The sequence below is a fragment of the Ambystoma mexicanum genome, chromosome 10, assembly GCF_040938575.1.
Source record: "Ambystoma mexicanum isolate Mex_15411 chromosome 10, UKY_AmexF1_1, whole genome shotgun sequence".
Classification (NCBI taxonomy): Eukaryota; Metazoa; Chordata; class Amphibia; order Caudata; family Ambystomatidae; genus Ambystoma; species Ambystoma mexicanum.
The window spans coordinates 762798066-762817139 of NC_090932.1; the positions used below are offsets into that span (position 1 = coordinate 762798066).

The 19074-nt window shown below is 50.0% G+C and overlaps 1 protein-coding gene across 2 annotated transcripts in view; it reads right to left on the minus strand.

The window, feature by feature from the left end:
- Positions 1 to 19074, minus strand: part of DHX36 (DEAH-box helicase 36) — a 1119030-nt gene that overhangs the window by 861226 nt on the left and 238730 nt on the right. For both annotated transcript variants that reach the window (XM_069618410.1, XM_069618409.1), the window contains exon 9: positions 5214 to 5295. In XM_069618410.1, coding sequence (XP_069474511.1) covers positions 5214 to 5295 — 82 coding nt within the window. The remainder of the gene's footprint in view (positions 1 to 5213; positions 5296 to 19074) is intronic.

The window sequence follows — 19074 nt, forward strand, 5'->3', positions numbered from 1 at the left end:
CCCCCTTTCTCCTCCTCTCCCTCCACCCATTCCCTCGCCCTCCTCGACATCCTTTTCTCAGCGAGATCTCCGTAACTTTAGCCCTTCTCTCTTTCTCGACACTTGCTCTTCCTCTCTTCCCCCTCTCTCTGACTTCTCTTCTCTCTCGGCTAATGAAGCCCTATCCTCTCGGTCTTCCTCAATCTCTTCCAGTCTCGACCAACTCTTTCCCCTCTCTTCCTGCCGTCCTACTCGTAAACCTTCTCAACCGTGGCTTTCCCCTCACCTCTTGTCCATGCGTCATTTCCTCAGCCGCCTCGAGCGCCGCTGGCTCAAATTCCCCTCTTTAGCTAACAAAACATCCTACTTCTCTTATCACTCTCTTTAGAATTCCTGCCTCATCTCGGATAAACGTTCCTACTATTCTAACCTTCTCCACTCGCAAGCCTCTCATCCTAGTCGTATCTGTCAAACCCTTTATCGTCTTCTCTCTCCACCCACTCCTGACCCCTCAGCTACGTTTATCCTCTCTCCTTCTGATTTCGCTGACTTCTTCTCTTCCAAAATTCTTTCTCTTCGGCAAAAAATAAATTGCTCCCTTTCTTATTCCCCCTCTTCCCCACTCACCCAACCCCCCTCAGCTTGTATGTCTGACTTCTCTCCTGTCACTCCTGATGTTTCCCTTCTCCTGTCCAAATCTCATCCTACTGCTGCACCTTCTGATCCACTCCCTAGCCTCCTTATTCCTAAATTCTACCCTCTTCTAATTCCTTACTTAATCTCCTTCTTCAATATCGGTCTCTCCTCTGCTACCTTACCCTCTGCCTTCAAGCACACTACTATCATCCCTTTTCTGAAGAAACCTTCTGCTAATCCCCATCTTGCATCCAACTTCTGTCCAATCTCACTTCCTCCATTCCTTTCTAAAATACTTGAACGCTTAGTCTATTCTCAGCTCTCTGCTTTTGTCACTTACCTTTCTCTCCTTCCCCCCCTTTCAATCTGGCTTCCGCCCTAAACACTCTGAGACCTCACTCATGTTCTCAACTCCCTCCTCACCGCTCGCTACTCTAAGCAATCCTCAGTCCTCATCCTCCTTGACCTCTCTGTTGCCTTTGACACCGTTGATCACCCCTTACTTCTCAATACTCTTTCCTCTTTTGGTTTCAAAACTGTCCTTAACTGGCTCTCCTCCTACCTTTCCTACCGCTCTTTTACAGTCTCCTGGGGCGGTCGCACTTCCTCTACTCTTCTCTTGGACTACGGCATACCCTAAGGCTCTGTTTTTGGCCCTTTCCTATTCTCTCTTTAGACCTCCCTTCTTGCCTCCATCATCTCTTCCTTCGGTATTTCTCACCATTTCTACGCCAATGACACCCAGCTTTCCCTCTCCTTTTCTTCCTTCACCCCTGACTTCCATCTTAATCTCTCTTCTTGTATTACTGCCATTAAAAACTGGATGTCATCCCACTTTCTGTCAACACAGACAAGACTGAAGTCTTATTCTTCCCCTCCCTCTCCTTTTATTCATTTTCCCCCTTCTAATCTTCCTTTCTCTGCCCACACTCGTAATCTAGGCATTTACTTTGACTCCTCCCTCGCCTTTACCCACATTTCTCTTTCTTCTCGCGCATGTCGCTACCACCTTTTCAATATTCTGAAAGTCTACACCTCTCTCACCTTCCATGCCACTAAACTTTTAATCTCCTCCCTCATCTTCTCATCTTTTCTACTGCTCTTCTCTCCTCTTTGGACTCCCTGCTTCCCATTTTGCCACCCTCAAATCCCTCTACCACTCTACCATCCGTATCCTCCGTCTTCTCTCTCCTCACAACTCCATCTCCTCCTCGCTTTCTCATCTTGGCTGGTTTTCCTTTCATTCCCAACTTAAATTCCTCTTCCTCTGTCTTGTCGTTAAATCTCTTCACAATCTTGCTCCCCCATATCTCTCCTCTCTCATTTCATTCTACACCCCCTGCCGCTCTCTCCGATCTGCCAATCTCTTCCTTCACTGTTCCCCCGTCCCCATGTGCCTCCTCTCGTTTCCGTTCCTTCCAGCTCCTTGCCCCCCTACACTGGAACTCCCTACCTCGCTCTATCCGTTCCATCACCACCTATTCCTCCTTTCGTGCTTTCTTGAAATCTCTTCTTCTCCACTCCCCACCCTGACACTCCCATCCCCTCCTTTCACCTTCCTTTCTCAGTAGGTGTTGGTACCACCAGGCCGAGGTCACAGTCCTGGAGAGGAAGGAGGGGAAGAGGGAGGAGAGGGAGGGACTGGTAGGCAGTACCCCGTGCATACTACGGAGGGGATCCAGGGGTCCGAAAAGCTTTGTCGCCAAAATTGCACGTGGCAGGCAAGCCACGAGACACCTGCACCGGAGACACATGGACCCGGAGGGGCGTGTCATGCCTTCTTTCCCTCTGATGCTGTTGCGGAGGAGAGGGATTGGAAAAGCTCTTGCCCCCCGCCCCCCTTTGTTGTTTCCTCTGATACTGACTCAGGGAACAGTCAGGTTGTCTGGACATCCGTTATTGAAAGCCTCAGAACCCTCCAGACGCCCTTCCTTGTCGGAGAATTAATTGGACTTGGTGTACGCTTTGGGCGTGGCCTTCGTAAGAATAGATAAAGGCTTAGCAGTTTGCGGGCTGTTCTTTTTATCCAATTGTTCATCCGTGGTGGAGTGGAAGAGGACACTACCCTCGAATGGAATGTCCAATATGTGTTCCTGGATGTCTGGGTTAAACTTGGTAGCCCGGAGCCACGCCATCCTTCTCATGTCTGTGGCAATGCAGATGGCCCCGCCAGAGGAACCGATATGGGTCACTGCAGACTCCATGATGTCCTAGGCTACCAGCCTGGCTTCTCCTAATCAACCTTTAAAGCGAGCCTGGCTTTGTGGCAGAAGTTCTGGTAGGAAGTCCGCAATTTCCCGCCAGAGCCTTTGGTTAACGGATGCCAGCATGGCATCAGCGTTGGCTTGACGCAGGGAGGCGTTGGGGTACAGTTTTTTCCCGTACTCCTCCATGATCTTGCCGAACAGCGCCGAGGTGGCCAAGGACGAGTGAGGCTTAGAATAGAGTGACGCTGCAGCGATCACCGAGGAGTGTGGCTGAGCTGAAAGCAAGAGTGTATCGCCCTCCAACGGCCTGTACTTTGAGTCGAGGCGCCTATTGACAGGTTGAGCCGAGTGTGGCTTGAGCCACCCCTTCTTGGCCAAGGTAACAACGTCCTTCTGCATCGGGATCCCCGTCTTGGAAGGGGGCCTTAAAGTGAGGACTTCTGCCAGCACCCCCTCCTGGGCTGTTTGACCTCAGGCTGAGGAAGGCCCAGGTATTCTGCCTGGGCCGCAAGGCGTTCGTGGAAGGCCTTCGTTGAAGATGGCGTGTCGGGGTCCTCCTCCTCGTCTGTGTCCACCTGAGTGCCAGGAGGGTCCAGAGCTGGCGGAGCGGTACTGGGCACCGTGGGCTGCGGCGTGGAGAGCGAAGCCGGAGGCTGTTGTCGAGGCTGGTGTGGAACCACCTGTACTGCAGGGGGCAGAGGGGCCGGAATAGGAGCCGGCAAAGGAAGCACAGACAGCTCTGGGGCCTGAGGCGCCGGAGCCATTGGGGTAATTACTATGGGTACCGGTGGGGTGACCTGAGGGAGCATGTCCCTGATAGTATCCCAAAGGATGGACCCCATCTGGGGTATTCGCATCAGCGCCAGAAACCTTTCGAAGAACCTGTATTCAGAGGTTGAAGAGGTGGCAGGAGATAATGACGGAGTGGCTGCGGGCTGCTGGGGCCGGGGCACACACTGCCTGGGGTACAGGGGGCCGGCACCCCAGGCAGTCATCTTGTCCCACGAGCGGCCATCTTGTCTCGCACGGCAGCCATGTCGAGCTGCATACCTCGTGCCAAAGTCGCGGTGCCTCGTTCGCTGAAACCAGCCCCGTCCAAGACGCTTTGTGTTGGAACATAAGGCCTATCCCGCACCTCAGGGATAGGCCTTATGTTCAGAGCTGCCGGCAGTGAAGGCACCCCCTCAGACATGATGCTGGTACTAGGGCGTTGCCCCTCGGGGTAACCCCGGTAGATGGACCTTGCGGTCCCTCAGCACTGACACCGGAAGGATCTGGAGAACCCTCAGCCCTAAGGCCGGTAGCTGGACTAGGGCTGAGGAGTTTCTCCCGGTCGGGTGCTTCCTTGGAAAGGAGTTACCCTTGCGGGGTGCGATGGCGAGTAGAGGCCTTGCCTTTGTCCTCGAGCAATGTTTGACGAAGTCCTTTACGTCCTCCGGAGGTGACTTCTGGAAGAGCTACCTCCACGTAGCTAGCCTGTTCTTCAGTGCCCATGGTGCCAAGGCGTCGTACATGGAACAACCCTCCCAGGAGTGGTTGGGGCCAAGGTAGCAGAGGCAAATGGCATGGGGGCTTGAAGTGGGGAAGAGTCATCACAGGCTGCACACCTGCTGAAGTCGACATGCGCCGGGGAGGAGCGTGGCGTCAGAGGACCAAGTATCTAAAAGGAAAAAAGACAAAAATAGAAGAATATCCGGGGAAGAGCGTGTGGTATTACATGGTCGAAGCCAAACCCAGGAGCGCTGGTGAAATCGGCCTGTTCTCGTCGACGCAGAAAAGGGGACTGGGGAATGGCACCGGTGGGCGGAGTTAGGCGAGTGCATGCTCCCAGAGCCTCGCGCTTCTAAATTTAAAGGGGAAGAAGATTTTTCTGGTGAAAAAGGTTCCGTCTACCGTCCCTCACAAGGGCAGGGACGGCGATACAGTATGGAGGAAAGGGGACGGGACGTAAGAGTACAATAAATATACAGTTGTGGTCCTACCAGGCCTTGTGGCATTTGGACATGCAAGTGCATTGAGGAGAAGAGCAGGGGATGGGGATGGAAAGAGGAGTGGACAAGTGCTGGAGGAGGGCCAGTTCCTAACCATGTCCTACTTAGAGGATGCTAGTAAAAGTAACTTGTATTACATAATGGTAGTGGGAAGAGGGAATAAGAAGATTTCCTTGGTCTCCTTACAGGAAGGAAGATAAAGGGTGATTCTCTACAAAATACGGACGGTAGGAGATTCAGATGCCCTAACAGATAAATGATCAACTGATTCACCACAATGTCTAATGTAATTTCAAGTTCTCCATTTTAGCACAGGAGCTACATGTTAATTAATGTTAGACTATGGACCATCTACTCTGTAAAAATCATTTAAGTGGAAATTTATGAAAAATGCACCTACCGTAACATTTCCATGACATCCTCCAAAAGATATTCCTTGACAGGGAAGGTAAATCCAGGAATATGAATCATTGGACAGTTGCCTGTTGAGGAGAGTAAAAATGTTTAACAGTCAGGTATAATTATATGCAATATTTGGAAAATACCTAACTGTTAAAGGAAGTGAGTTTATAAATAAGTTGATAGTCACTCTACAAACATATGCAATCTTCCTTGAATCTTTGGAGTGATGCATGCTTTGTTACTATTGGGCGTGTCTCTAAATTCAACTTTCCAGACTGGCTATTGGTAACATTTTTAAATTCACGGAGAGGCCGTTGGGCACATTCCTAATGCAGATGCAGTTGGGTACAATTTTAAATTCAGCTTTTGGCTATTGGTCACAACTTCTAAATGCAATTGCGTACACTTCTAAATGTAATTGGGTACACTTCTAAACTCAACTTTTCTCAGAGAGGCTACTGGTCTGAATTGCGGGCATTTTGCTTTTAAAAGCTGCAGATTTGAAATCCGCCTAGCGAGCCCCGTGCTGTCCTTCCCTGCCGCTCCCGCTTCCTGGTCCACCTCCCTCCCGCCTCCCGACCCTCCCACCGTTCTCTGATTGGCCATACGGCCTCCTTCCTCAGGCCATTACTGCACCTTCCAAGGCAGCCCTCTGCCTGGCAGCCCTGTGCCTAAGGACCCGAGGCAAAGGACAAATCCAGACCGTATCTGCAGGTATCCGCAGGAGAAGCAAGAAGCCTAAAACAAGTAAGTGTGGCAAGGGCAGGGCCAGAAGCAACTACTCCAGGCCATACTACCCTACCACTCTTCTAACGCAGCATCAACAATGTAAACCCATTATAGTTGTACTCAGAAACTCTGTCCTTAGCATGTGAAAGGCGTTCCCAATTGCATTTAGAAGTTGCGCCTAATAGCCTCTCTGAGGAAAGTTGAATTTAGAAGTGTACCCAACCACATTTTCAAATTGTGACCAATCGCCGCTCTGTGAAAAGTTGAATTTAGGTGTACCCAATTGCACTTAGAAGTTGTGACCAATAGCCTCTCTGAGAAAAGCTCAATTTAGAAGTGTACCCAATTACATTTAGACGTGTACCCAACTGCATTTAGAAGTTGTGACGAATAGCCAAAAGCCGAATTTAGAATTGTACCCAACTGCATTTGCATTAGGAATGTGCCCAACGGCCTCTCCGTGAATTTAAAAATGTTACCAATAGCCAGTCTGGAAAGTTGAATTTAGAGACACGCCCAATAACCCGCCTGAAAAGTTCCACTAAAGTGTGCCCATTAGCCTCTCGGTGAACTTAGAAAGTGTTCTTAATAGCCTTTCTGTGGAAGACTACCTTCTGAAGTGACCACAATAGCCTCTCTGTGAAAATTGCATCAATGTAATATCATGCCGGACCAAACCGATCAATCTCACTAATAACCTATCGGTACAAAGTCCCTAATACGCTCGCTCTATGAAGTCGAATTGAATGAACTGCACCTACTAGCATACCCTAACTAATCATATTAATATAACTAAACAGTAGAGCTGTGTAATGTAAAACCTAAACAGCGACTAATAATCTAATACAAACTTGATTTAGATCCATACCCAATACCCTCCCAGTATAAAGGTGAATTGAAAGTAGTACCCCCACTAGCTTGCCCTGCTCAACCCTATTAAGATAACTAACAGTTTAGCTGTGTAATGCAGAATCTAAAACGGTGACAAATAATCTAATACTCCCTCTAAGTAAATTGAATCTAGAGACTGACCGAATATCTTCTCTGTGTGCACGAGAACTCAGAAACGTACCTAATAAACTAATAATAATCTGCCGGCTATTGTATCTAGAGAGCAGCAAATAGTCTAATATCGTCTAAGACCAGTTGAACCCAGAAGTGTGCCTAAAGGCGTGACACCCCCGATCCTAGAACTACAATCAGAAACCCTCCTAAATCAACCTAAAAGCCAGCACCAATCATGAGCGCACCCACTCCACCAGAGTCTGTCAGAAACCACCCCCGGGGACCACCCCCACTCTCCGATCTGCCTTCCCTCCCGCCCCCTCCCTCCCAAATCACCCCACCCTCCTCCACACCCGCTGCCACTCCCCTCTCCAAACACCAAGCCAGAGGAGCACGATGGCGAGCCACTCACCCTAAAACCACTCATCCCCTGAACCCCACCCCGACCCGCCAGCATTGCCCACACCCGCTCCCCTCACTATCAGACCTGGCACACCCCACCCGGAAAGCACCCACCCACCCATCGCCTTGCCCTCATACCCCTGCCACCTCCCCCCCCGACCGCACCCTTTCCCCTCCCTAAAAACTGCGCGCCTAGCCCTAGCACGAACCAAAGCTGCTTCCCTCTCTCCCTCTGACCCCCCCTACCCTCTCCCACACACCAGTCGCGGCAAAGAAACTAAAGAGGAAACGCGCCTGGTCCCCCTCAATCTCTCAGCACTCCTCGCCTCCCCTGTCTCGACCCACCACCTCTCTCCGCCTTCCCCCGTGACCTCCCTCTTCCTGAAACCCCTCTCCCTCGATTTCTCATCAACTGCAACTGAAACTCCCAACCGCCCACACCCCTCCCTCAAATCCCCCAACCCAAATCCGATCATCCAATCACACCCAGCCCCGCCCGAAACCTGCCAAGTTTTCTGCCCGCCCACTATTCCCTTCTAGCATCACCCACCCTACCCCCCCCTCCACTCTCTCCGCCACCGCCACATCCCACTCCAGCACCAAGACCTACCTTGCCCGCCGATGTGAACTGTATCCTATTTAACGCCCGTTCCGTAGCAAAAAAACAGACATTGCATCTATGACCTCCTCGCCTCTGTCAAAACAGACCTAGTTTTCATCACTGAAACCTGGTTCTCTGAGGTCTTCGGCCCAATCGCTAGTGAAGCCTCCCCCCCCCCCCCCCCGACGACTCCCTCATCGCACTGAACCGTCCGTCCAGAGGAGGTGGGGTAGCATTCGTCTTCAAATCTCTCTTCCGCGCCTCGATCATCGACAACCAACCCTCCATCCCATCCTGCGAATCTCTCCTCGTTAAACTTTCCCTCTCCCCATCGCTCTCTCACAGCTTCCTAATAATCTACAGGCCCCCAGGCTACGATAGACAATTCGCAAACAACCTTTGCGACTCAATCGCCAACCTCCAACTAAACCATCCCAACCTCACCCACCTTGGTGACACATATGGCTCGACATCCCCACCAACCCTATGACAAATAGATGCAATTAATCTCCAACCCCACATAAACGGCACGACTCACTACAAAGGACACACTCTTGATGCCATCTTTAGCTCCAACACCCCGATTCATTTAAAGCCCCCACCCCAATCATCTGGTCCGATCACTTCATTCTCTCGTTCACCATCTACTCACCCGACCCCCTTCCCGTACTTGCACCCGAACCTCCGAATTTACGCAAATGCTGGAAAAAACTAACGATCACCCCGGACCTAGCCGAAGCACTCCTCCAATCTCCACCACCCACCTGCCTTCCCAACAACCAACTAACCCCCCCATGGAAACCATCAACCCGCCGTGGCCCTTTCCCCAGATGGTTCACTCCTGAGTTGAAGACCACTAAACGACTTTACAAATACCTAGAACGCAAATGGCAGAAAGAGAAAACCCACGAGAGCAGGACCACCTTGGCCCGACACCTATATCAATACAAGGCCGAAATCCGGAAAGCAAAAAAAGCCCACTACATCACCCGAATCCTAAACTACAAAAACCCAAGCAGAATCATCTCAGAATTCACCAATCCAGCTTGTAATACAACCGTCCCGACCGCCTCACAATCACTGTGCGACTCACTATCCCTCCACTTTCACAACACGGCTATCGAAAGAACAAAAACTCTAAACACCAAACTGGCTCAACTACATCCACCGGGCAATCCTCCGCCCGTACCGGCCAGCCCTTCAGCCGCAACCTCTACGCAACCAACGTTTGAATCCTTTAATCCAATATCACCAGAACAGTTAATCAAACTTCTATCTGCCCGCAAACCCGCTGGTTCACCACTGGACCCCTGCCCAACCACAACCCAAAGACATTTTTTGCTTCCACCTGCGCAGGAGAACATGTAAGATCTATCATCTCCCTCTCCTCCGGTATCTTTCCCGACGCATTCAAAATGGTGCACGTCAAACCTCTAATTAAAAAACCTTCGCTCGACCCTCTAGAGCCCAAAAACTACCGCCCAATCTCAAACACTAGGTTCCTTGCCAAACTCATTGACCGAACCGCCTACTCCCAACTAAATGCCTTTGTCGAAACCAACAACTCCTAGACCCCGCCCAATCAGGCTTCAGATCACGTCACGGAACTGAAACCACCCTAACCTCGATCTGGGATGACCTTAAAATGACAGCAGACTCCGCGGGATGCGCAGCACTAATCCTCCTCGACCTATCGGCCGCCTTTGACACGATCAATCACTCGATTCTCCTAGACCGACTCCACTCCCTAGGAATCTGTGGAACCGCCCTTAATTGGATAGCTTCATTCCTCAAAGACAGGCACCAAATAACAACACTCTCCAGCTTTACCTCACAAACCTGACCAGTCGACACAGGAGTTCCTCAGGGAGCATGTCTATCCACCCTCCTGTTCAATCTTTACCTGATCACCCTCCCACCAATAATTCGTTCACACAACATCCTGTGTTACAACTACGCCGACGACACTCAACTAATTCTAAAATTCCTGAACTCGAAACCCGACTCCCGACCTGGCATCCTGCCTCCTTAACATAGAACTCTGGATGACCCAAAGCCACCTCCTGTTAAACCCCTCCAAAACAGAAATCATGATCTGTGGCAACCCCGATCTTCTCCCGCACCCACTACCCTGGCCACCCGCCATGGGCAACTCACCGACACCCTCCACCACAGTGAAAAATCTTGGATGCACCCTGGACTCCGACCTAACACTCTCGCAACAAGTCAACAATGTCTCAAAATCCTGCCACTACCACCTCAAAAACCTTAGGCGCATCCTTCCATACCGCTCATTTCCCAACAGAGTCTCTGCGGTCCAGTCAATTGTCATATCAAGACTGGACAACGGAAACCCCCTATACCTCGGAATTCATGCCTACCAACTAAACAAACTCCAAAGAGCACAAAACGCGGCAGCCAAAATGCTACTTGCGCTTGGTCCAAGAGACCACGTATCCCCAGCCCTTAAAACACTGCACTGGCTCCCAGTAGCCCGTAGGGTGGCTTTCAAAACCTTATGCCTCTCCCATCGAGCACTGCATAAAACTGGACCGCAATATCTTCAAGACAAGCTAATACCTTATGACCCCACTCGCACCCTAAGATCAAACTCAGCCGGCCTGCTAGTAATCACTAAGACAAACTCAGCCAGGTTAGGCGGATCATCATTCGCAGCCCTGGCCCAACCCTGTGGAACTTGCTCTCACCCCACAGCCGCCTAACTGAAGACTTAACGGCCTTCTGCAAACTACTGAAAACCTGGCTCTTCCCCTAAAAGTAACCAGTTCCAAACTAGCTTCATCACAATAACACCGACCCAGCAATTAACCTGAAGCAAGAAATTTACTACTAAACAAATTTGAATGTAAACCATAAAGAGAAACAGTACTAAACGAGTAATGTAGACCAAAACAGTGAAGTGGATAATAGGAATAAATCATCAGGAAACTAGGAGATCTGAATCGATGAAATGATCATAATGAATGAGGAGGAAACGTAATGAATGACATAGATGAAATATCTAGAATGGATGAAGCGTAAAGAACAGATGAACACACTGAGTGGAAGGGTATGAGAGTGGTAGAATAGACGACTAGTAAGATCAAATGAATATAGAGTTCAGAGGAAATATATGAACATACTAGAGCGATGAGTACACAGAGTGGATGTGTGTGCAGAATGGACGAGCGTGTAGAGTTGATGAGATCGCGAAAACAGAAAAGCAAACAGAACACAGGAGGCCGTAGAACAGTCGACTAATCCGAACGGACGAACGTATAGACTGACCAGACGAATGTGTAAGAGCGGATGAGCGTGGAGAGCGGATGGGCGTGGAGAGCGGATGGGCGTGGAGCGTGGAAGTCGAAGGAGCGTGGAGAGCGGATGGGCGTGGAAGTCGAAGGAGCGTGGAGAGCGGATGGGCGTGGAAGTCAAAGGAGCGGGGATGAGCGTGGAGAGCGGATGGGCGTGGAAGTCAAAGGAGCGGGGATGAGCGTGGAGAGCGGATGGGCGTGGAAGTCAAAGGAGCGGGGATGAGCGTGGAGAGCGGATGGGCGTGGAAGTCAAAGGAGCGGGGATGAGCGGGGATGAGCGTGGAGAGCGGATGGGCGTGGAAGTCAAAGGAGCGGGGATGAGCGGGGAGAGCGGGGAGAGCGGGGAGAGCGGGGAGAGCGGGGAGAGCGGGGAGAGCGGGGAGAGCGGGGAGAGCGGGGAGAGCGGGGAGAGCGGGGAGAGCGGGGAGAGCGGGGAGAGCGGGGAGAGCGGGGAGAGCGGGGAGAGCGGGGAGAGCGGGGAGAGCGGGGAGAGCGGGGAGAGCGGGGAGAGCGGGGAGAGCGGGGAGAGCGGATGAGTGTTCTGGAACGGACAAATATGTGGAGCGGACGTAGGTGTGGGGCGGATGAGCTGATGGAGCGGATGATTGTGCGAAAAGGTGAATGTGTGGTGTGGGTGAGTATGTGGAGCAGATGAGTGTGGGGAGCGGATGAATGTTTGGTGCGGACAAATACATAGTGCGGATGAGTGTCTGGAACAGATGGACACGCAGAGCAGACGAGTAGTATTGTCAAGCCGACGAGTAGTATGTTGTGCCGATGTGTTGTGGACTGAACGAGTGTCTAGACTGAACGAGGGTGCGGACTGGACGAGGGTGCGGACTGGACGAGGGAGCGGACGCATGTGTGGAGCGGACGAGTGTATGTGGAACGGACGAGTGTATGTGGAACGGACGAGTGTATGTGGAACGGACGAGTGTATGTGGAACGGACGAGTGTATGTGGAACGGACGAGTGTATGTGGAACGGACGAGTGTATGTGGAACGGACGAGTGTATGTGGAGCGAACGAGTGTATGTGGAGCGAACGAGTGTATGTGGAGCGAACGAGTGTATGTGGAGCGAACGAGTGTATATGGAGCGTAAGAATGTATGTGGTGCTAATGAGTCTGTGGAGCAGACGAATGTACGGAGCTGATGAGTGTGGGGAGCAGACGAACGCATGGAGCAGATGGATTTGTAGAGCGGATGAGTATGCTGAACGGAGCAGTATGCTGAATGGATGAGTACGTGGAGCTGATGAATAGTATGTTGAGCGTATCAGTGTGTAGTCCGGATGAGTATGTAGACCAGATGAATGTGTAGATCAAATGAGCGTACCAAACAGATGCCGACGGGAGGCGTAGGCAGACAGGAGTACATGCGCTGGGTAGACTGGAGTGCATGCGCAAGAAGATCAGGAGTGCACACGTATATGGAACACATGAGAGCATGCGCGAGGCACACTGGAGAATGAAGGATAGTCTTGAGCACGCAAGGTGAACAAGAGTACATGAATATGTCGAGCAGACATGAATGTGTAGGACAATCTTGAACGCCTGAAATGAACAAAAATGCATAGAACGGACCTGCCCGCACGGAATTGCATGACATAAATAATATGCTTTGGAATGCAGGGAACATATGAAAGAGCATACATCATAACACACCCCATGCTTACTCTCTCCCTTACACCACCACTCAACTAGAACACAGAGATACTATGACACCATTCGGTATATCTGTTCTCATATCTACATCTCCCGCTCACTCCACAGCACTCTAAGTAAACATTGCTGGTTTCACACCCCCCCAGCCAGGCGTTCTCCTCTGGCCTAACGCAGCCACACCCGTCCTGGATAAAGCCGGCCAGAGCGAACACATTCTCCTGATCTCTCAACCACCACACCTACCGCTAAGAAGCAGCTACCACTTGAATCCCGCACCAGCTGCACACATACCTGGTGCACACAGGCACTTCTGGACTCTCTCTTCTCCCTCTACTGACCCGATCTTCGGTTCCCAAGGGCGTTCAACCTACCAGCGCCTTCAGACCATACCAATGGTATATAAGGCGCTATATAAATGCAAAATAACATAACATAACCAAGATGCACTATATCCCAAGAATTCATTTTGCACATGTGCTGTATTTTTTGTCCTAAACTAATGCTATGAAGGCTTAATTCTAGCAATACACAGATAGGTCAACACTCTTACTACTGATAAGCTCCCTTTTAACTAACTTCCTCTGGCTAACCTTGATAGAACTACATTTCCCAAGGGTAGAAAGGATCTTTGGATCCCTTTTAGATGTTATTTGGTGGAACCAGCACACCCCTCCTTATGTGGAGTGCTGGGGAGATGCGATGTATCCCCTTCCACACTAAAACTAACAATTCTATTACAGGGACAAGCTTACCTCTAATGGCTGGTGGCAGTGATGCCTTTTATTAAGTTGGTGCACATTTACCACAGGCTGTATGCAGAGCCTCAGTAAAGGCACCCAAGAGTACTCATTTTACCAAAATGGCCCCCTTTTTGCTTTTGCGGCCTTTTACTGTTCCTTGTCCTTCCTCCTTCCTTCCCCAACATCCAGGGTAGGAAATTCCTTTCTGTGATTTTTATCTTTGGCGGTAGTCCCCTGGACTCCCCGCCCAGGCTCCAGTCTGTGTAGGCAGGAAGCGAGGCAGGAGTCCAAAACTCCACAGCTCTCGTTTTCCTCCTTGCCTGAATGGGGACTAATCCCAGTGGGGGGCTGGCTGTCCTGATTGGACAACCAGACCGCCCCTTGTGGTAAAATACAGGAAGAGAATGCAGAAGTTGTGCTGTAGTTCCTGTTAAATACTCCAAACCTGGAAGCTGAAGACAATTCAACCACTGCAACCAAAACAGAAGAGGATGAAGGAAAAGCGCCGAGATGATTTCCAGCGACCAGAGAGCTGCTGTGTAACCTGAGCCTGCTGTAGCCCTTCCTTCCAATCGACCTGGGGACTCTGAAAACGACGACCCCGACCGAGAGCCTGCTGAGACCCACTAGACTCAAGAAGACCTGCATTTTGAGCTATCCCACGCTATACCCCCACTGGCCCCTGTGTCCCTCTGTCACATGTGTCTTTCTCTTCTGTCAGCCATCCTGCCCCCCCTTCATCTTTCAATTATCTTGGTACTTACTTTTATCATTGCCCCTTGACCTTTGATAAGAGCTTGCCTGCCCTCCCCGCCCCCCCCCCCATTTTTCCTCCTCGTCTTCTCCTCCCTCTCGCTCGCTCCCTCCCAGCACTACCTTGATCAGGCGTTGACCCTTAAGATAGTCACTTGTTTTGTTCCTCTCCTCTTCCCTTCACTCACCCACACCTCCCCTCTTGTCACTCTTGCACTGCAACAATTGTCGTCAGGCATAGTAATCTTACTGCTAGTATTGTCTCCTTTTTTCCTTCCCCTCCTCCCCCTTATTGTTCCATGCACTTGTACTATTTGTTATGATATGATCGTTTTTCCTCACATTCTGATTTGTTTCAAGTACCTGTAGGAATGTAACTATTTTCCCATGTTCCCTTCCTCCTTGAAGAGCTTTGAAACACATTGTGTATAGGCGATATACAAATAAACAATCAAAACTTTGTGGGCATCCTGCTGAAACGCCAGAGACATGATTCAAGTCTGAAAAGTCCCCTGACCAGAATGCTGGACCTTCGTAACGACGAAAATCCGACCGGCGGTATTCAGTCTTCTTCTGTGCTCCTGAAAAAGGTGCCAAATCCACAGAGCCGCATCCAGCCGCAAGGAAAATCTTGCCTATAGCCTTCCCAGTTGACCTCTGCAGAGAAGTCCCTTCCAAGGTCCTGTTTTCAGTCACCACAACAAGAAAACCACCGACCGGGTTTTTGGCTGCAGATCCTGATGTCGTTCTGCAGAAAATTAATCTTCTGTGCTGAGGTACTGAGCTAGCTTGGTAATTTACTTGCCTCAAGTCTCTTGTGATTCCTGTGTAGCTTTGGGGTGTTTTCTGTGATTGGGAGGCCTCTCGTCCAGCTCACCCAGGCCCACTGATGGAATCCTCCTAGGGTGTCTTCTGTGAAGCCCCTGGACCCTCAACTAACTTTAAAGTAAAATACTCACCTGTTTGAACAGTCTTCCTTAGGAACTTTGACCTTTGCTACTTTAGAACTTATCCCCGACACTGCCTGTTGGACACTGGACCCTAATGACCCCTTCTGCCACTGAGAACACTCATGCTCCAAGAATAAGGGAAAGACTTTTAAGGGATTGGGCCTTTTGCCCAGAAAAGAGAATACGTGTTCAGTTACTTACTTGTAAGAGAAGTTGGTTGGTAACTGTAACTCAGAGTGAACAGTTACAAAAGTTATCACTTACCTTACTTTGTTTTTTTTTGTGCTGGGAGCTGTGGCGCAGAGAGCTGTAGCTGCCCTCTCACTTGGCGCTGGTGTACTTGGTGCCGGCCTTGGTGCCCTCGGATACAGCGTGCTTGGCCAGCTCACCAGGCAGTAGGAGTCGCACTGCGATCTGGATCTCCCTGGAGGTGATCATCATGCGCTTGTTGTAGTGAGCCAGGCAGGAGGCTTCCCCGGTGATGTGCTCAAAGAGGTCATTGACAAACGAGTTCATGATGCCCATGGCCTTGAAAGAGATGCCGGTGTCAGGGTGCACCTGCTTCATCACCTTGTAGATGTAAATGGCATAGCTCCCTTTCCTGCTCCTCTTGCGCTTCTTCCCGTCCTTCTTGGGTGGCTTGGAGAGCGCTTTCTTGGAGCCCTTCTTGGGCGCTGGGGCGGACTAGGCTGGCTCAGGCATGGTCTGCAGCTGGCGTTCACTCTGAGGAGCGAGAGAAGAACAAGTTACTTACCAACTGTAACATTCTTTCGATTGGATGTTCCTCCCACGTGTTCCTCATCTTAGATATATCCTTACCTTTAAGGCTCCACTCGAGGCAGCGACGTCGATGTCCCTCGGCGGCCTCCGTCGAGCACCGACGTCATCCGTTGTATAAAGGCCTCGAGCGCGCCCGCTGGCTTCAGTTCTGTTTTTTCCGTATATGAGAGTCCATGACCATTGTTAAAAGCGTGCCCCTTTTGACCCCAGCCTCAAAAGAAATCGGAGTGTAAACCACGTAAACTGTACTGTGGGGTAGGTTGGGAGGGTCGATGAGGAATACGTGGGAGGAACATCCAATGAAAGAACGTTACAGTTGGTAAGTAAATTGTTCTTCAAATGGATTGTGTCATCCACCGTATTCCTCATCTTAGATAGACTCCCAAAGCAGTTTTCTATTGGAGGCGGGAGTACAGATATCTTTTTAGTCATGTACCAAATGTAGTACAGATTAAGCAAATAGACCTCCTCGAGAGATAGAGTCCAAAGCATAATGTTTGATGAAAGTATGCATGGATGACCATGTGGCTGCTGCACAAATGTCTTGTACAGGGACACCCCTCTTAAGTGCTGTTGAAGTTGCTAGCCCTAGTTGAATGAGCTCTTAAACCCTCAGGGGGATCTTTTCAAGCTAGCCTATAACACTCTGTTATGGCTACGATTATCCATCTTGATAATGTTTCTTCGGTTACAGCTAGTCCTAATTTATGGCCAGTGTATCCCACAAATAGTTGGTCACACCGACGTATTTTTGACAATCTTGAGATGTAAAAGCTAAGAGCCCTTCTGGGATCTAGCCTATGTAGTCTTTCCTCTTCCTTACTTGTGAAAGGAGGAGGATAGAACGCAGGTAGAACTATTTTCTGTGACAGATGAAAGTCAAACTATTTTTTGGCAGAAGAGAAGGTTTGACTCGAAGGACAACTATCTTTATGAAAGATGGTGTGAGGAGGACCATTCGAAAGTGCCTGCAACTCACTTACTCTGCGGGCTGATGTCAATGCAATTAAAAGTATAGTTTTAAACGCAAGAAGCCTTAACGGGCAAGAATGTAAAGGCTCAAAGGGTGCACAAGTCAGAAATGTAAGTACCAAATTTAAAACCCACACAGGAACTTGAAAAGCTATTGGTGGAAAAACATTGTTTAAACCTTTTAGAAATTGTATTATTAAAAAGGTATCTTAAAGTAAGATTTTTCCTCTGATGAGCGCTTGAAGATAGATAGCGCTGCTACGTATCCTTTTATTGTCTTAAGCTGGAGCCCCAGATTAGCTAGATGTAATAGGAAAGATAATACCATTGGAATACCACATTCAAAAGGGATCCACATTCTTATCCCTGCACCAGTTACTGAACTTGTTCCAACAACACCGGTACAAAGATTTTGTTGCTGGCCTTCTGGCCGAAAGCAAAACCTCCATATCATCCTCCGGAAGGTCCCAATCCTTGTATCTCAACCTCTTAGAAGCCCTGCGTGAAGGTTGATGTTGACCTCTGGATGGAGAACCCGACCTTCCTCTTGCGAGAGAAGATACTCTCTTTTCGGAAGACGTATTGGAGGGCAGATGGACATGTCGAGAAGGTCCGGGTACCACGTTCTCCTGGCCCAATCCGGGGCAATTAGGATCATGGTTTTCCTGAACTTTCTCAACCTCCTGATTACCTGAGGGATCAAAAGGATAGGAGGGAAACGCATATAGAAGAGGAAACTCCCACTCTGCTACAAATGCGTCTCCCAGAGCTCCTCTCGGGGGAAATTCCCTTGAGCAGTACAGTTCGCACTTCCTGTTGACAATGGTCGCGAACAGATCCACTTGAGCGGTTCCCCAAAGGGTGAAGATCTCGAAGGACTTCCTGAGCTAGTTCCCATTCGTGGGAGACTGCTCTGCCTGCTCAGAGCGTCTGCCGCTGTGTTTTGCTCTCCTGCTAGGTGAATGGCAGATAGAGAAATCCCTTCTTGTATTGCCCAGAACCAGAGCTGCATTGCCTCTCTGCACAGTGGCAGTGACCCTACTCCTCCTCTCTTGTTGAGGTAGTACATGGCCACTGTGTTGTCTGTCATTATCGGGACATTATTTCCCCGTACAGAGAGCAGGAAGGCCTTCAGAGCTAGTCTGATCGCCCTCAGCTCTAATAGGTTGATGTGTAGTTTGGACTCCGATGGAGACCAACGACCGCTGATTGTCAATTAGTTGGTGTGAGCTCCCCACCCCGTGAATGAGGCGTCCGTTACTACTGTTATCTCCGGCCATGGTTGCCAAAAAGATTCTCCCCTGAGGATATGTTTCTTGCAAGCCCACCATTGTAGATCCTGTGCTACCCTGGTTGTAACTTCTAAAAGATCTGTCATTTCCCCTGAAAATTGGGACCACTGAGCCCTGAGGGTCCACTGAAGGGATCTCATCCTCAATCTGACTTCTGGCACAAGAAAAATGCAGGATGCCATGAGGCTGAGCAACCTGAGAAAATCGAAGGCCGGTAGATACTGTGCATTCTGGAATTTTGTCACCATCTGCAGAATGTGGTGAGCTCTCTCTTCTGGAGGCGAGGCTTTGCCCGAACAAGTATCCAAGACTGCTCCTATAAACTGGAGCTTCTGTTATGGTATCACGTTTGACTTTTTTAAATTCAGAGAAAATCCTAGCTTGTGAAGGAAGTGGCAAGTCTTGGATAGATGATCATGGGCTTGTTCCGGAGAACGTGCCCTGATCATCCAATCGTCCAAATAGTGGTAGATGTGAATCCCCCCCTCTTCTGAGACTCGCTGCCACTACCCACCATCAACTTGGTGAAAACTCTTGGGGCAGAGACCAACCCGAATGGCACAACTCGAAACTGATAGTGAGAGTTGCCAATCGCGAACCTCAGGTACTTTCTGTGCTTGAGATGGATTGGCACATGAAAGTAAGCATCCTGAAG